The sequence below is a fragment of the Tupaia chinensis genome, unplaced genomic scaffold (genome assembly GCF_000334495.1).
Source record: "Tupaia chinensis unplaced genomic scaffold, TupChi_1.0 Scaffold000330_1, whole genome shotgun sequence".
In the NCBI taxonomy this organism is placed as follows: Eukaryota; Metazoa; Chordata; class Mammalia; order Scandentia; family Tupaiidae; genus Tupaia; species Tupaia belangeri.
This window is the reverse complement of record NW_006159824.1, coordinates 2,090,092-2,108,451: the sequence shown is the minus strand read 5'-3', so window position 1 is coordinate 2,108,451 and position 18,360 is coordinate 2,090,092. Positions and strand designations below refer to the sequence as shown.

At 46.0% G+C, this 18,360-nt stretch overlaps 2 protein-coding genes and 1 pseudogene across 2 annotated transcripts in view; 2 read left to right on the top strand and 1 right to left on the bottom strand.

The window, feature by feature from the left end:
• The window catches only part of CXCL16 (C-X-C motif chemokine ligand 16), a 20,996-nt gene extending 13,514 nt beyond the window's left edge, over positions 1 to 7,482 (top strand). Inside the window, exons 4-5 of the mRNA XM_006151855.3 lie at positions 6,363 to 6,779; positions 7,198 to 7,482. Coding sequence (XP_006151917.1) covers positions 6,363 to 6,779; positions 7,198 to 7,244 — 464 coding nt within the window. The 3' untranslated portion in view covers positions 7,245 to 7,482. The remainder of the gene's footprint in view (positions 1 to 6,362; positions 6,780 to 7,197) is intronic.
• Positions 4,658 to 5,524, top strand: LOC102479449 (proteasome subunit alpha type-6 pseudogene; annotated as a pseudogene).
• A 260-nt stretch (positions 7,483 to 7,742) lies between the features above and the next one.
• On the bottom strand, positions 7,743 to 9,964 carry MED11 (mediator complex subunit 11). Its single transcript, XM_006151853.3, has 3 exons — positions 9,755 to 9,964; positions 9,418 to 9,548; positions 7,743 to 8,292 (listed from the first exon to the last, which is right to left on the bottom strand). The coding sequence occupies exons 1-3, from the start codon at positions 9,837 to 9,839 to the stop codon at positions 8,155 to 8,157; spliced, it is 354 nt and encodes a 117-aa protein (XP_006151915.1). The 5' UTR covers positions 9,840 to 9,964; the 3' UTR covers positions 7,743 to 8,154.
• Between the last annotated feature and the right edge of the window lie 8,396 nt (positions 9,965 to 18,360).

Below are 18,360 nucleotides of genomic sequence, written 5' to 3'. Positions count from 1 at the left end.
TGATTTCTCGCTTTCTGTCTCTATGTCTCTCTCTGTCTGTCTGGCAAGCGCACGCGCCCTACAGTGAAAATCTCTCAAAAAAAAAAAAAAAAAGTAATCTTTTCAACAAATAGTGTTAGAAAATGATATCCATATACAAAAAAAAAGCTAAATATAGAAATAGACTTTACACCCTTCATGAAAATTGATTAAAAATAAACTACAAACCTAAATGCAAAATAGAAAACTGAAAAGCTTCTCCAAGATAACAAAGAAAAAAAATCCAGATGACCTGGTGTTTGGTGATGACTTTTAGATACAACACTGAAAGTACAATCCATGAAAGAATTGCTAAACCAGACTTCATTAATAGCACACATTTCTTTTCTGTGGAAGGCACTGGCAAGACATGAAAAAAAAAAAAAAAAGCCACAGACTGGGAAAAAAATGCTTGCAAAAAATGTCTAATTAGGGACCATCAGGAGTTGAGAACTTAAATCCACAGGAAAACTGGCACATGATGTTTATAGCAGCTTTATTCATAACTGCCAAAACTTGGAAGCAACCAGGATGTTGTTCAGTAGGTAAACCAATAAATAAACTGTCGAACACCAGAGAACGGAATATTATTCAGTACTACAAGAAGTGAGCTATCAAAATCATGAGAAGACATGGTGGAAAATGAAATGCATCTCACTCAGTGATAGAAGCCAATCTGAAAGGGCTACTTACTGTCTGATTCCAACTATATGCCATTCTGGAAAAACTATGGGAACAGTAAAAACATAAGAGCTTGGGTTAGTGGGCATTGGTGGCTGGGAGGGAGGATGAATACATGAAACATGGGATTTGGGGGGCAGTGAAACTGCTCTGTATGATACTACAGTGGTGGATACATGTCATTACACCCTGGTCAAAACTCATAAAATGGGACCAGCAGGGGACATGGTGGTTAGGGCGCTGGACTTCCACATGGCCAACTGCAATCCAAGTCCTGGACCTAGTGGCTTGCTTTCTCACTTTCCCTCTCTCTCTTTCTCTCTGTCTGATCAAAACTGGAAAATAATAATAAATAAAGTTAAGTGAAATAATTCTTTAAAAAAGAAAAGAAAAGAAAAAAACTGATTTGAACTCTAATGTTCAAATACACTAAAATATTTGGGATTGGGATGCAGTCGAATAATGCCTGCAACTTATTTGACATGCATCAAAAAATAATGTGGATTGATGGTAGATAGACAGATGAATATAAAGCAAATATAGTAAGATGTGCCATAAAATATATATTGTAAAATATAAAATATTTACTTTATTTTGTAGATTTATATAAGATGTAAATATAGAAAAATCAAGTATTATATAATCTAGGTAGTGTGAATATGAATTCACTGTACAATTCTTTCAACTTCTGTGTATGTTTAAAGTTTCATAATAAGACACTGGAAAACAAAAATAGTGCCATAAAGGGTCAGACAGTGATGCAGTAGTAAAATTCAATGTTCTGGGCCACCGTGTAGTCTCGTTGTTAGGGAAGCCAGATCCTACATGGCCTACTGCTGCTCAAATGCCAGCCCTAGTGGCTGAAAAACATGCCATATGTGTGTTTGTGTGCCTAGAATCTTGACAGGATGGAGAAATGGTGAAGAGATTGCAGAGTGATCATGCCTCAGTAGGGGTGCTTTCTCTCTCTCTCTGTCTCTGACAAGCCCATGTACCCTCTGGCAATATTGAAGAAAAAAAAAAATCAACATCCTGCAAGGCAATTCCACATGAAAAGTTCCCAGATGAAATCAAGAGACTTCCCAAAGTATAACTTCCCAAGTTGATCTTGTGCTAGCTGAGGGTGGGGGGTGGATCAAGACATCAAGACTATGTTGGAAGGTGTTGTCTCTCTCACAAAAGAAATTAATTAAAATACATTGAGGCAGACCCCAGTGCCAGTCAGGATAAAAAACCTCTAGGATTGGGAACCAGCAGTTAGCGCAATGGCTATGTCGCTGGATTCCCACGTAGTCGACCGCAGTTCACATCCCGGACCCGGTGGCTTAGAACTCACGCCGGGCGCATGTGCATGCGTGCCCAAGATCCCAAGAGGAGAATGGAGGAGAAGGGATTGCGGCATGACCATCCCCCCGGGGGGTGATTTCTCGCTTTCTGTCTCTATGTCTCTCTCTGTCTGTCTGGTGAGCGCACGCGCCCAATAGCGAAAACCTGTCAAAAAAAAAGAAAACTTCCAGGATCCTCCACCTCTGTTTGGGTTGGGCCTCTGGGTTAGGCTTCAGGGCTGTGAAGTACTCCCTGCAGGGCTCCCCTGCAGACCCCAGTGCCAGTAGGTACACAAGTGTCTCCCTCTTGTTCTGCTCTGTCCCTTCTAACTTTTTTTTCTCTCTCTCTCTTTCTCTCTCTCTCTCTTTTTTTTTTTTTTGGTCTACGGCATGTACCCTTGTTGGAGAGAGAGACAGAAAGTGAGAAATCACCCCCTTAGGGGTTGGCCATGCCACAATTCCTTCTCCTCCATTCTCTTGGGATTTGGGGCACACATGCATACAAGCCTGATGTAAGTTTTAAGCTGCCAGGTCCAGGACTTGAACAGCAGTTGACTAGGTGGAAGTCCAGCAATGTAATCATTACACCCTCTGCTGGTCCCATATTTTTATTTTTTATTTTGCTAGAGGGTGTGTGCGCTTGCTGGGAGGGGAAGGTGTGTGTGCATGTGCACGCGCATGTGTGTGTGAGAGAGAGAGAGAGAAAGAGAGAAAGCACTCCTTCATGGGTGATGGTCATGTCAAAAATCCCTTCTCTTCCACTTATCCTTTGGAGATTTTGGGTACACATGCACATGGTATGTTTTTTAAGTTCTGAGTTCAGGATTTGAACCACTGCAGTCAGCTACATGGAATCTAGTCATTTTAATCACCATGCCACTGGCTGGCCCAGAAACCAGTTTTAAAAACCTTAAATAGCAAATTGTTCTAAGCAGTACATCTGTGAGGTCACCAGTGGATGTACTGGTGGTATTTTTCTTCTGAAATGAATATGCACCCATTAAAGTACAACATGTTCTTCTGTGTCCTAGCTAAATTTATCTTGGGTAGCATCAGTGGTACAGTACTACAGACCTGTTATTTAATACTCCCAGTTACCTTGGTTCTTGGTGCTAAAATGATCCTCCCTTAACAGTTCAAAGGAATGAGTACCAGAGAGGTTAGGACAGGGGGCAAGGTCACATAGCTACTTTGCAGCAGAGCCAGGGTTCCAGCTCAGATCTCTTGACTTCCCAGCTGTGAATGTTCATTTGCCCTAGTATGTAGTTTGCTCACCATCTTGTTTCTCACTTTTCCCTTCTGCACTCCCCTCTTTGGGCTTCATGTCCCCTTGAGGGTCTCTGAACTGCTACCCTTTGCTCTGTCAGGGCTTGGAGCACAGTACCTTAAAATATGGTACCTTGGCAAGTGAGAAAACTGCAGAAACAAGGTCAGTCTGGTCTTCTCCTGCCTTCCTGTGTGAGAGCTGGACGTAAAGGAATTCTCTGTCCTGACTCCTCTGGAAGTCAGTCCTAACACCCTCATTCCAGGGGGATCTTGCCCTATATCTGGAGGCTAAGAAGAATCTGGGTATGCCCAGTAATCCTTTCACCTCCCAGTTTATTACCATTAGAGTATAGCCTTTGTTTTTTTTTTTTTTTTGTCAGAGGGTGTGTGCACTTGCCAAAGAGAGAGTGTGAGAAAGTACACCCCATGGGGAATGATCAAGCTGTAATCCTTTCTCCTCCATTCTCCCTTTTTAAAAGATTTTAGGCATGCACATACATGCACCTGGCATGTTTCTTAAGCTGCTGGTCTAGGAATTGAACCACACAGTCAACTATGTGGGATCCAGCTGCCTTAACCCCATCATCAGCAGGCCCCATACTCCCATACTCTTTTTTTTTTTTTTTTTTTTTACTGTAGTGTGCATGTGCTCGCTGGAGAGACAGAAAGAAATTGAGAAATCCCTCCCCCCCAAGGAGGGATGGCCACACCACAATCCCTTCTCCATTCTCCTCTCAGGATCTTGGGCATGCATGCACACGTGCCCAGCATGAGTTTAAGCCACCGGGTCCGGGACTCGAACCATGGTTGACTACATGGAAGTCCAGAAACATAGCCATTTTGTCAACTACTGGTCCCGCCTGTTGTGAATTTCAAGCCTGTGGGTCCAGGACTTGAACCATGGTGGGCCATGTGGGAGTCCACTGACATAACCATTATGCTATCTGCTGATCCCCCAAACTCTTTTTAAAAGATTGCCAGAGGGGAGTCAGAGATTGTACTTGGAAGTAGGGGATGCACCAACATGTCCCGTGGTCCCAGCGCTGGTTTTTTTTTTTTTTTTTTTGGAGAGATTTTCACTGTAGGGCGCATGCGCTCGCCAGACAGAGAGAGAGAGAGAGAGAGAGAGAGACATAGAGACAGAAAGTGAGAAATCACCCCCCAGGGGGGATGGTCACGCCACAATCCCTTCTCCTCCATTCTCCTCTCGGGATCTTGGGCACGCATGCACACGCGCCCGGCGTGAGTTTTAAGCCACCGGGTCCGGGACACGAACCGCGGTCGACTACGTGGGAGTCCAGCGACATAGCCATTACGTTAACTGCTGGTTCCCCAGCGCTGGTTTTGACAGCCACGTTACCATTTTTTCACCCGAGGGCCAGCTCTACCAAGTAGAATATGCTTTCAAGGCTATTAGCCAGGGTGGCCTTACATCAGTAGCTGTGAGAGGGAAAGACTGTGCAGTAATTATCACACAGAAAAAATTCCTGACAAATTATTGGATTCTAGCACAGTGACTCACTTGTTCAAGATAACCGAAAGCACTGGCTGTGTGATGACAGGGATGACAGCTGACAGCCAATCCCAGGTACAGAGGGCACGCTATGAGGCAGCTAACTGGAAATACAAGTATGGCTATGAGATTCCTGTGGACATACTGTGGGAAAGAATTGCTGGTATATCTCGGGTCTACACACAGAATATTGAAATAAGGCCTCTTCGTTGTTGTATGATATTAATCGGTATAGATAAGGAACAAGGTCCTCGGGTGTACAAGTGCAATCCTGCAGGTCACTACTGTGGGTTTAAAGCCACTGCCCAGGAGTTAAACAAACTGAGTCAACCAGCTTCCTTGAAAAAAAAAAAAAAAAAAGTGAAGAAGAAATTTGATTGGACATTTGAACAGACAGTGGAAACTGCAATTACATGCCTGTCCATTGATTTCAAACCTTCAGAAATAGAAGTGGGAGGAGTTAGAGTTGAAAATCCTAAATTCAGGATTCTTACAGAAGCAGAGATTGATGCTCACCTTGTTGCTCTAGCAGAGAGACTAAACATTGTCATTAGTTTACCAAATCTGTGATGCCACTTGCCTGTGTGTTTGGTGACAACAACCAACATATGGAGGCCCCTGGATTGTAAAAGGAACCTCTTCCACTCCTCCTGCTGCTAAAGTGGTTAGAGCTGTATAAATAAAAACAGTGCTTTTGGAAAATTAAAAAAAAAAAAAAAAACAAAACGATTGCCAGAGGGCATGTGAAAGAGAGAGAGGAGAGAATGAACCCCCAATGGGTTGTGGTCACTCTGCAATCCTTTTTTTCCCATTTCTTCATCCTGTCAGGATTCTGGGCATGTACACATGCCTGGTATGTTTTTCAAGCTGCCAAGGCTGGGATTCGAACTTTGCTTGGCCAGGTAGGCTCTTGCTCCTTATGCCCAGGGCCTAACTGCTGCACTACAGAGCTGACCTAGATCATACCCTTTTTTGTGAATCATACTTCTATATAAATCTTTCCATTCTTCATTGAACCTAAACGTGAAAATAGTTTTCCCTGGGTCTTTGAGTCTTCATTTCTGAAAGCTTTCATATCACATGGAACTTTTTGTTTTGGAGAAATTTTTGCTATAGGGTGTGTGCACTTGCCAGAAAGACAGAGACAGACAGACGGAAAGCGAGAAATCACTCCCCGGGGGGGGGGGGGCGGGCAATGCACAAATCCAGGGGGGATGGCCACGCCGCAATCCCTTCTCCATTCTCCTCTTGGGATCTTGGGCACGCACGCACACGCGCCCAGCTGAGTTTAAGCCACCAGGTCCGGGACTCGAAACACGGTTGACTACATGGGAGTTCAGCGATATAGCCATTACACCAACTGCTGGTCCCAACACATGAAACTTTTAAATAAGTTGGTTATGCTTTTCTCTTGTTAACCTGTTTTTGGTTATGGGGGGGGTGGTCAGCCATGACCCCTGTAATGGAGAGGAAGATATACTACTTTTTCACTCCTATACCTCTATCACTTTCCTCCCTTTGTCACAATAGTCCTGATTCCTCACTCCTTTTCTCTCCAGAATGTGGACATTCTCACTCGGAAAGTCTGGCCCACAGGAAGGACTTACCTCCCCCCACCATTCAGAGTCCTGAGCCCACAAAGGGGGCACCTCCAGACATGGGCACCACTGCCCAGACTTTTCTGCCAGGATCTACTCTGCAGTCCACCCTTCCACCTGGAACACCGTCCTTGGACAAAGAGTTCCCCCAACCCAGTGAGACCATCACTCCAAACCAGACTATGGGGCACAGTCTGGGAGTTAAGTCTGAGGCTGAGAAGAATCAGAAGCAGCTGGAAGAAAATGGAGGTCTTACAGTTGATACATCAGCCATGGTGGCAGTGCCGTCCCTACTGGCCATCGTCTTCCTCCTCACCATATTCCTCCTCTACGTGGTGTGCAAGAAAAGAAGGGGACAGTCACTGCAGCACCCCCCAGGTAAACTGGCCCTCTGAACCCCTCCTCCCCTACGGACCCAGCTTCCTGGTAGAGACTCTGCCCCAAGTAGCTCTCAGGTGGCTGGAATCCTGACCCAGCACACAAATATTAAGGCTGTGTACATCGTAAACCATAGGCTGAGTAGAGTGAGCCAGACTAGAGTGGAGGAGGGCAGCCACTATGGGCCAAGGAACCCATAGTGATCATGGCCTTCAAAGCCAGGCAGCCAGACTAGATTAGTGGGGGATGAAGCTGGAGGAAGGTGAGGCCTTCCTTCAGTCTGCAAGCCTTTATGAACACCTACCATGTACCAGATCATAGTAATGTCTTAGTGTCTGATTCCCCAGTTCAAGCTATCACCACCCACCAATTACCCTTGATCTCAGAGCTTATCTCTCGATTTCTTTATCACTTCCAGATTCGCAGCTTCGTTATATACCTGTAGCACCGGATTCCAATGCCTGAGTCAAGAACGGAATTTATGAGGGCAGAAGTTATGACTTACTTTTAAAAGTGCTTTGTGCAATTAATAGTCTGATAAATATTCTGAACTTGCCAATTTTGAACACATGGCTAACCAATCACTTCCCTCTGGCTTTTTTTTTTTTTAAATGATATATTCTAAAATTTGCCTTTCTTGCTGGATGAGAGCTTGGAGAAATTTTGTATGTGTGTTTTTTAACTACTAAAAATTATTTTTATATCTACTGACTCTTCATTTTGCAGACATTGGCTTTAGACCCTTGCCTCCTTATCATGACTCCTGGTGTCAGCGTCCCTGCTGACAGTCCCCCTTCTCCCACGTCTTTGTGCACATCCTACCAGCTCCTCCTCTCCAACCTCGGCCCTCGTTTCCTCCCCAAACCCCGTGGTGTGTCTGGGATTTCCAACCTCCCTCCTCAGCAGCAGAGAGGCTGGTGTTATTCCTCAGTCTCTTGCATTATTCATATATAACCCCAAGGATTGAATTTTTTGTTTTGTTACTTTTTTTATTATTAAAACCCTTAGTTCTTGTTTCATCTCTTTCGATGAAGACGAATATATCTTCACTGGGCCAGATCTGAGGGAAGCCTGGGGCATGGGATGAAGTCTGTGAGGAAGTGGCTGGATGTCTCCATCTCCTTCTCCCGTCTGAGCCTGGCAGTGCATTTGTGAAGTACAAAGCGGGAGCACCTCCTGGGGAAGCCAAGGCACAGTTGTAGGCAGGCTTGGGTTTTAGTTTCTCCACACCCACCTTTTGCCCTTTGTCCTAGTGTGCTCTGGATCTGCAGAACACATATGTGTCAGTCTGTGGTTTCCATCCTATAGGTCTCCAGGTTCTGTCTCATGGTACAGGTGATGGTCTCCCTTTACGTTCTTGATCCAGCTCTGTGGCTTAGCTCTCCAGCATCTGCTCACAGGTTCGGGCCACATCACTGAGCTTAAGGCGGGCATAGTCCACTCGCTTCAGAGCCATCTGACAGTCCTTCCTTGAAGAGTAGCTGGAGCCCTCATGGGGCTGTCCTGTGGCCACCTATAAGACAGTTCGATTCATCAATGGAGCACTGCCTCTTCTACCCACCCTTTAACCAGGCATCAGGTCTCTTGTCTCACTCTTCCCTGAGTTTGAATCATAAGCCACATGGTAGCTGGGTAACCTAGGGCAAATCACTTAACTTCTAGCCTCATCTGTAAAACAGGGGGTGTGTGTGATGATAACACTTAGGAGAGTTGTAAGATTGGATAAGATAATACAGGGGCCTGGTGTGTAAGGGAGCCAGATTCCACGCTGATTGTAGTTCGAAGCCTGCCCCAGCAGCATGCTGGGTGCCTATGCGTGGGTGCCCAAAATCTTGACCAGTGGGAGAAATTGAGGGATTACATCATGTCCATGCCCTATTGGGGGTTGCTCTCTCACTTTCCCTCTCTCTCTCTGGCAAGTGTATGTGCCTTCTGGTAATCAAAGAGAAAGATAATGCAGAATGTCTAACACATAGCAAAAACAGTAATTGGGGAGGGGGCAGGCAGTGACGTGGTGGTTAAGGCAATGGATCCCACATGGCTGACTGGGCAGTTCAAGTCCCTGACACCTCCCTTCCCCCAACTTGAAAACTCATGTGCATGCACAAATCATGAGAGAAAGGACTGTAGCCTGGCCATCTCCATCACCCCTCACCTGGGGGAGGTGTGCTGTTCTCACCCCCCCCACCTCCCCTACAAGTGAACATGACCTATAGATTTAAAAAAAATTAGTCAATGGTGGTAACTATTGTATGACTTCAGAACCTTTTCAATCCTGTCCCGTATCTCAGGATGTAAGCATCTGGGGCCTCATGCCCTGAGATCATGCCAAGTCACTAAGGACAAAGTCCTGTGGCATTAGAATTGTTTACAGGCCTTATCCCGGGCACTTCCCCAACCGGTGGCTCATGTGATGCTAACCAGTGAAACAGACAGGGAAGAAGCCTTTCATCTTTTCCTTCTAGAGAAAAAAAACCCGACCCTGGAAAGGCGGGGTCCTGCCAGGGTCATTCGGTTAGGTCAGGGGCGGTGCCGGGTTAGGAAATCTGGTTCTGCCCAGCTATTCTCTCTCGGGGATTGGAGAAGAATAAGGCTAGGGCAGAGGGCTGGCAGTGCAGCACGTTCCAGACACACCCACCTGGGTGAGGTAGCGGATCTGGGCCGACAGCTCCGCCTCCACGTGTTGCACAGAAGCGGTGAAGGCCGCCGCCTGCCGGTCTAAGAGCCGCTCGTTGGTTTTCTCCTTGGACAGTTCCAGTATCACAGTACCTGCCGGGGAGAACGGAGGGCGGGGACACTCGGAGACTGCCCCACCCTAATGGCAGGGCCCGCCACTCAGCCCTGCACCTTTGCCGCGCAAGCCCTTAGGATCCCTCCCCCAGCCAGCCCCTAGTCTCAGGTCAGCGCCTGTGCACGCGGTTCGGCTCCGCCTCGCTCTCGCTGCAGGCCTGCCGTCCGGCTGTCGCATCGCGGACCTGCATTCTGAAGGATGGCGCCGATTTCCCGTTCGATGTCTTCCAGGGCGCGTAGTCGCTCGTTCGCCAGGCTGTAGGTAGCCATCGTCGCTCTGGAAATCCCTCCCTGGACTTTCTCATGCGCAGCTCGAGCTCGAGCCCGGAAGTGGCTGTGGGTGTGCGCCTGCGCAGAGAGTGTTCTCTAGCGGACACTACAATTCCCAGGATGCTCAGCGCAGTCTCACCTCGCTAGGTCCGCTTGGGGAACTACAACTCCCAGCATCTCCTGAGCTGGGCGGGGTCTGCGCATCGCCTCGGGACCACCTGTGATCAGAGGCGATCTTGAGATATTCCCCGGCCTGAGGCCCTTGGGATCCGTCACGTTGATGACATTGTGGCCTCACATGTATTCTACTTTACTAAGCGTCTGATGGGTGCTAGGGGTATACCTCCAGACCGGCCAGGTCGTCCGAGGAAAGCTTGATTTGGTGAGTGTTACATTATTCTGCCGAGCGCTTCTCCCTGACCAGAAGCCCAGTAGATTACAGATGTAGTCTCTGATTCTGGCTCCTTCTTGCCCTTTTCCTTTTCTGGTTATATGTTATGTGCTGGGCTCTGGGGATCCAAGGATGAATGAGATGGACTGTCACGGGATAATGCAATAGATGTTTTGTTAGAGATATGCCCAGCGTATGTCATAAGGGGCACAGATAAAGGATTCTTAGAGGAAGTGTCGCTTGCATCTTAAAGGGTTAGCAAGGTGGATGAGAAGTTGGAGTGGGAATGAGAAACAGCATAGACAAGAAAAGGGGGCTGTGAAGGGGTCCAGCAGGTTGGGAGTCCTGTGAGGAGTTTAGTTTGACTGGAATGAATAGAGTGGTGGTGGTTAGTTGTGATAGTGACTGACTCGAGGGAGGATCAGGTAAAGGCTTGCAACCTAAGTAATTTGGACTTTCTTCTTGAAGCCATTTGAAAGCATTAGAAGGGTTTTAAGGTTTTTTTTAAGAGAGATTTTTGCTATAGGGCATGTGCACTTGCCAGAGAGACAAAGAGAGAAAAAGCTAAAAATCACCCACGGAGATGACCATGTTGAAATCCCTTCTCCTCCATTCTTCTCCTGGGATTTTGGGCATGTGCGCATACATGCCTGGGCGTGAGTTTTAAGCTACCAGATCTTGAGCCATGGTTGATTATGTGGCAGTCCAGCCATGTAACCATTACGCCATCTGCTGGTCCCATGGATTCTTAAGAACTTTGTTAAGATCAGATTTATCTTTTTTGGAAAGAACACGATTGGCAGTTTATGGAAAATCATCAGGAAGGAAAACAGTTTGTACAAATTAGCAAATGAATAGAGACTTAGTTAAACTTGATGGATCTAGTATTTAACTTCATTTTTCTCTAAGTTCTAATACAATAATAAAATTATTTTACTTATTTTTATTCTGCTTCTTTTGGTTTTATTTATTTATTTACTTTGAGAAGTTTTTGCTGTAGTGTGTGTGTGCTCGTCAGAAAGACAGAGAGGGACCAGCAGTTAGCGTAATGGCTATGTAGCTGGACTCCCACGTAGTCGACCGCGGTTCGAGTCCTGGACCCAGTGGCTTAAACTCACACCGGGCGCGTGTGCATGCATGCCCAAGATCCCAAGAGGAGAATGGAGGAGAAGGGATTGCGGTGTGGCCATCCCCCCTGGGGGATGATTTTTCGCTTTCTATCTCTCTGTCTCTCTCTGTCTGTCTGGCGAGCGCGCACACCCTATAGCAAAAAAAAACAAAAACAAAAACAAAAACAAAAACAAAACCTCTCAGACAGAGACAGAAAACAAGAAATCACACCCTCAAGGGGGATGGCCACACTGCAATCCCTTCTCCTCCATTCTCCTCTCAGGATCTTCAGTGCACATGCACATGCGCCTGGCCTGAGTTTAAGCTGCTGGGTCTGGGACTCAAACTGTGGTCACTACATGGGAGTCCAGCGACATAGCCATTATGCCAACTGCTGGTCCCAGGTTTTATTTATTTTTTAATTAGCCAGAGGGTGATGTGCTTGCCAGAGAGAGGGAGAAAACACTCCTTATGGAGAATGGTCATGTTACAGTCCTGTCTCCATTTTCCCTTCATTTTGGGATCTTGGGCACGCAAGGACACATGCCCAGCACGATTTTTGTGCCACTGGATCCGGGACTTGAGCCATATAATTGGCCATGTGAGATCCAGTTCCCTTAACCAGCAGGCCCTATTTTATTTTTGAAAGTTTGTTTGTTTTTTTCTTTCTTTCTCCTTCTTCTTTTTTTTTTTTTTTTGGAGAGCTTTTTGCTATAGGGCACGTGTGCTTGCCAGAAAGACAAGAGAGAGACAGCAGGAAAGTGAGACACCCCCAGAGAGTTGGCTACACCACAATCCCTTCTTGTCCATTCTCCTCTCTAGATTTTGGGCATGTATGCATGTGTGCCTGGTGTGTTTCTGGTGAGAGAGAGAGGCAGCACTCTTTAACAGGATCTTGACACTGCAACCAATCTTTAAGCTTCAGCCAGCCTGGATCAAGGGTACACGCATGCCCAACATACTCAGGGAAGTCGCTGGATGTGAATCTGGAACCTTCAGAGTGTGACATTTTTTAAAAAGAATTATTTTATTTAACTTTATTTCAATTTGACCAGAGAGAGACAGAGTGAGAGCGAGAGAGAGAGAGAGAGAGAGAGAAAGTGAGAAAGCAAGCTGCCAGGTTCGGGACTTGAACCATGGTCAGCCATGTGGGAGTCCAGCACCCCCAACCACCGAGCCACCTGCTAACCCAGAGTGACTTTTTGTTTCTGTATCAGTCTGCCCCCCATAATAAAGTTTTTAAAAAATTGTTTATTTAATGCCATTTGTTATTATCATTGTTGTTATTATTGTTATTATTATTTTAATCTGACAAGAGAGAGACAGAGAGAGAGAGAGGGAAAATGAGAAAGCAAGCCACCAGGTCTAGGACTTGAACTGCAGTTGGCCATGTGGGAATCCAGTGCCTTTAACTACCATGCCATCTGCTGACCCCCATAATAAAGTTATTTTGAAAAGGGTTCAGCGATGGGGCTGGCAGGTGCCATGGTGGTTAAGGGCTCTGGACTCCCACATGGCCTATTGTGGTTCGAATTCTGGACCTGGCTGCTTGCTTTCTCACTCCACTTTCCCCCCACCCACCCCACTCTTTTCTGGTCAAATTGATACACAATAAATAAATAAAATAATTCTTAGAGGAAAGAAAAGGTTCAGAGAGCTGGGACAGCAGGTTGTATGATGGATTCCCACATGGTTTGAGTACTGGGACCCAGAGACTTTAAATTCACAAGTAACTTGATAAATAAATAAATGTTGGGGCCAGCAGATAGCACAGTGGTTACGTCGCTGGACTCCCACAAGGTTGACTGCAGTTTGAATCCCAGACCTAGTGACTTGAAATTCATGCTGGACATATGTGATGTGCCTAAGATCCCAGGAGGAGAATGGAGGAGAAGGGACTGCTGTGTCCATCCCCCCGGGGGGTGATTTCTCACTTTTCGTCTCACTGTCTGTCTCTGTCTCTCTTTCTCCAGTGAGCACACACACCCTATGGCAAAAGCCTCTAAATAAATAAATAAATAAATGTGTATTTTGTTTGTTTGTTTTTTTAAGGGTTCAGAGAAAGGGAGAGGAGTTCAGAGCAAAATTTTAGATTGAAGGTGGAAGACACAGGTTAAGTGGTAACTGGTTTAGCAGTGAAGTGGTAACTAAACCAGATGTGAAGAAGACTTAGAAGCAACATGATTTACCCTTAAATTAGTAGTCTCTTATACAACTGGTGTAACGGTGGTACTAAAATTAGGAGGGCCTTTCTGTTTTCCCAAAGGATGTGTGCACTCACACAGAGAGAGACAGAGAAAGTGAGAAATCACCGCCCCCAAAGATGAGTGTACCACAATCTTTTCTCCTCTGTCCTAAGGAAATCACCCATTGGGGGGATGGCCATGCTGAAATCCCTTCTCCCCCATTCTCCTCCTGGGATTTTGGGCATGCACACATATACGCCCAATGTGATTTTCAAGCTGATGTATTTAGGACTTGAACCACAGTCAACTACATGGGAGTCTAGCGCCTTAACCACCACACCCTCTGCTGGCCCCCAAAAGATTGTTTAAAGCAGTTAGGGAACCAGCAGTTAGTGTAATGGCTATGTCGCTGGACTCCAACGTAGTCGACCGCGGTTCGTGTCCCGGACCCAGTGGCTTAAAACTCAGGCCGGGCGCGTGTGCGTGCGTGCCCAAGATCCCGAGAGGAGAATGGAGGAGAAGGGATTGCGGCGTGACCATCCTCCCTGGGGGGTGATTTCTCGCTTTCTGTCTCTATGTCTCTCTCTGTCTGTCTGGCGAGCGCACGCGCCCTACAGTGAAAATCTCTCCAAAAAAAAAAAAAAAAAAAAGATTATTTAAAGAAGTTAGACTGACAGACCTCCTCCTTGACTCCATATAGTTTGGTGGCTATTCTTCCCCGACCTATTAGTATACTGGAGATTTCTTTGTTGGAGATGGAAGCAGGATTTTTAGCTTGGGGTGAGAGTGGGGGCACCCAGGCACAGTTGAGGGCAAGAATACAGGACTGCTGTGAAAACAGAGAGAAAGCGAAAGTTTATGTTCTGAGCTGTGGTGACTAGAAGTCTGGCGACGAGGCTTGTGCTTTCCAGGTCAGAGACTGGATGGCTCTTCTCTGGGGAATTTGATTAGTCAAAGAAAAGATGTAAGGGCATTAATGTCAGCGTTTCTCCAGGAAAGCAGTTAGCCAGATCACCGCATTGTGAACTCACAGTCGGGAAGTCCCAGCTATGTACACGGGACTTCTCAACTTAAATATGGGCAGACAGCAAAGGCTATCTAGATATTTGAAGGAATTGTCTAACATGAAAGACAGGGACCAAACTAAGCAAGAGAGGAAAATAAAACTACTGAAGCTCTCGGAGAAAAGATACTGTGAAAACTCCTTTATGAGGTTTGGAGGAGAAATTGAGGACATCTTCCAGCAAGTACATGAAGTAAAACAAAGGAGATGACACACAGCAAAGACAATTAGAGAGTCAGGCTATGGTGCTGAAATTCTAGCAGAGCCCACAGAGAAAACAAAATAAAAGAAAGGACTTGTGCTTCCAGATTAAAAGGGCCCATCAGGTACCAGCTCAGAAAAAACCTCACGTGGGGACCAGCAGTTAGCGTAATGGCTATGTCGCTGGACTTCCATGTAGTCCACCGTGGTTCGAGTCCGGGACCTGGTGGTTTAAACTCATGCCAGGCGCACGTGTGTGTGCATTCCCAAGATCCCGAGAGGAGAATGGAGGAGAAGGGATTGCGGCATGGCCATCCCCCCTAGGGGGTGATTTCTCGCTTTCTGTCTCTCTGTGTCTGTCTGGCGAGCACACACACCCTATAGCAAAAACCTCTCCAAAAAAACCCCACATGTGCGGTGGGATTGCAGTGTGTCCCTAAATTCCTAACAGGAAAGGATTGAGGTGACCACACCCCATTGGGGGATGCTTTCTGTCTCAATCTCTTTTCTCTGGCACAAAACTGAAACAAAATGAAGGACTGGCCAGTGGGTAAGGTGGCTGGATCCCACATGGTCAACTTCAAGGTTCATGTCCCAGACCCAAAGGCTTGAAAAACACTCTGGGCATGTGTGTGCACAAATCCCAAGAGGAAAATGGAGGAGAAGGGTTTGTGTCATGGTCATCCTCCCCTGGAGAGTGATTTCTCGTTTACCCTCTCTCTTTTTCTCTCTTTGTACTCTCTCTAGTGAGCACATGCTCCCTAGAGGGAAACTACAAAAAACAAAATAATAAAATAAAAGTTCACTCTTTGGGGAACCAACAGATGGCATAATGGTTACTTTGTTGGACTCCCCTGTAGTCAACCCCAGTTTGAGTCCTGGATCCGGTGGATTAATACTCATGCCAGGTGCATGTGCGTGTGTGCCCAAGATCCCAAAAGAAGGGATTGTGGCGTGGCCATCTCCCTGGGGAGATGATTTCTTACTTTCTGTCTCTCTCTGTCTCTCTGGCAAGCGTATCCACCCTATAGCAAAAATCTCTAAAAAAGGGACCGGCAAGTGGATGGTGGTTAAAGCCTCTGCACTCCCACATGGCCGACCATGGCTCAAGCCTCGGACCTGGTGGCTTGCTTGCTCCCTTCCTCTCTCTCTCTGTCTCTCTCGGATCAAACTGGAAAATAATAATGATAATAATAATAAATAAAGTTAAATAAAAATAATTCTTAAAAAAAATCTCTAAAAACAAGAGAAAATAGTTCACTCCTTGGACCAGCCAGTGGCATTGTGAGTAAGGTCACTGGACCTCACATGGCCTACCATGTAGTTTGAATCCTGGACCAGCAGCTTGAAAAACACACTGGGTATGTGTGCTCATGTACCTAAAATACTGAAAAGAGGGAGAAGGGACTGCAGCATGGCCATCCCCCCTGGGAGGGTTGGTGCTTTTTCACTTTCTCTCTGGCAAGTACACGTGCCCTCTATGCAAAAAAAAAAAGAAAAAAAAAGAAAAAAAAGTTTGTTTCTTTTCTTTCTTTTAGTTTTTTAGAGTTTTTTTTTTTTTCTTTAGGGCATGTGTGCTCGCTAGAGAGACAGAGATAGTGAGAGGGAAAGTGAGAAATCACCCCCAAGAGGAGGGGATAGCCACACCATAATCTTTTCTCTTCGATTTATCTCCTAGGATCTTGAGTATGCACGAATTTTCAAGTCCCCAGGTCTGGGACTCAAACAGCGGCTGACCATGTGGGAGTCTAGTAATGTAACTGCTATGCCATCTGTTGGCCCCAAGTTTGTTTTTTTTAAAGAAGAATTTAAAAAAAGATCAAAAAGTAAGTAAGATATATTTTACAGTGAAGAGACCTAAGAGTTGGGGAGTAATTTTCTTTTTCTCCCTTCCTTTACTTCTATGGAAGAGACTTGTGTGGGCTTATTTACCACAGAGGAAAAGCTATTATAGAGAGACAGTTTGAAGAGAGCAGGATGTTTTGATGAATCAAGGTCTCACAGGAGGTGGGAGGGCAGGGATCAGAGCACAGGAGGAGGAATTAGCTTTGAACCGGGGAAAGCATTTTAACCTTGGTTGTGTACGAGAGTTGGTGTAGATGTCAGTGTTTGTCAGTTGAAGGAGGGAAGTTGAAGTCATTCCTCCCTGATTGCCTAATCTCTGTGAATAACAAGAAGAGTCACTAAGAGCAGGAGGAAGGTGGAAAATTGGTTAGGAGGATGGGAGCGGTAGAAGAGGGTGACCAGGGCCGTGGAGAGAGACAGGGTGTTGTCAGGTATTGAGGTCCAGCTTAGATTAGAGACTGTACATTTCAGTGCCCCCAAATCCATACCTAGAACAGCGTTGGTGTCTAGGACATGTTCAAAAATATCGAGGCCCTGGGGCTAGCAGGTGGCCTGGTGGTTAAGGTGCTGGACTCCCACATGGCCGACCATTGTTTGAGTCTGGGACCCAGTGGCTTGAAAATCACGCCTGGTGTGTGTGTGTGTTCCTGTGTGCACAGAGTCTCGAGGAGAATGGAGAAGGGATTGCTGCAGAGTCATCCCCCCTCGGGGTGATTTCTCACTTTCTCTTCTCTCTGTTTCTGTCCTTCTCTCTGGCAAGTGCATGTGCCCTATGGCAAAACAAAACAAAACAAAACAAACAAACAAACAAGCAAACTTAAAAAGAAAATATATTGAGGCACAGCGATGGTGGGCAAACTACTAGGTACTGCACCGTGATGCTAGGGCCACATGGGAGGTCACCATAGCACTTGCCTATAATCTTAGCTAAGAAGGTCGCAGTCATGAGACCCTGACAGAAATCTCTCTCCTCTCCTTCACTCCTCTCTCTCTCTTTCACTTATAAGAAAAGCATTTGTTGGGACCAGCAGTTAGCGTAATGGCTATGTCTCTGGACTCCCATGTAGCCGACCGCAGTTTGCGTCCTGTACCCGGTGGCTTAAAACTCATGCCGGGCGCGTGTGCGTGCGTGCCCAAGATCCCGAGAGGAGAATGGAGGAGAAGGGATTGTGGCGTGGCCATCCCCCCTGGGGGGTGATTTCTCACTTTCTGTCTCTGTCTCTCTCTGTCTTTCTGGCAAGTGCATGCACCCTAATGCAAAAACCTCTACAAAAACCACCCAAAAAAAAAAAAAAAAAAAGAAAGAAAGAAAAAGAAAAGAAAATCATGCTAAGCACATGTGTATGCATGCCCCAAATGCTGAAAGAATGGAGAAGGGATTGCTGCATGGTCATCCCGCTTGAGGGGGGCTTTCTCCCTTTCTCTCTCTGTCTCTCTCCAGTGATCGTAAGTACCCCCTGGCAAAAACCTAAAAAGAAATAAGACAGGCTGGCATGTGGCATGGTGGTTAATGTGCTGGACTCCAACATGGCCAACTGCAGTTTGAGTCCTGGACCTAGTGGCTTGCTTTCTCACTTTCTCTTTTTGTCTCTCTCTGGTCATATTAAATAATAATAATAAATAAAAATTAAAATAATTGAAAAACAATTATTTATTTAATTTTATTTATTTATTATTTTTTAATTTGACCAGAGAGAGAGAGAGAGAGAAAGTGAGAAAGCAGGC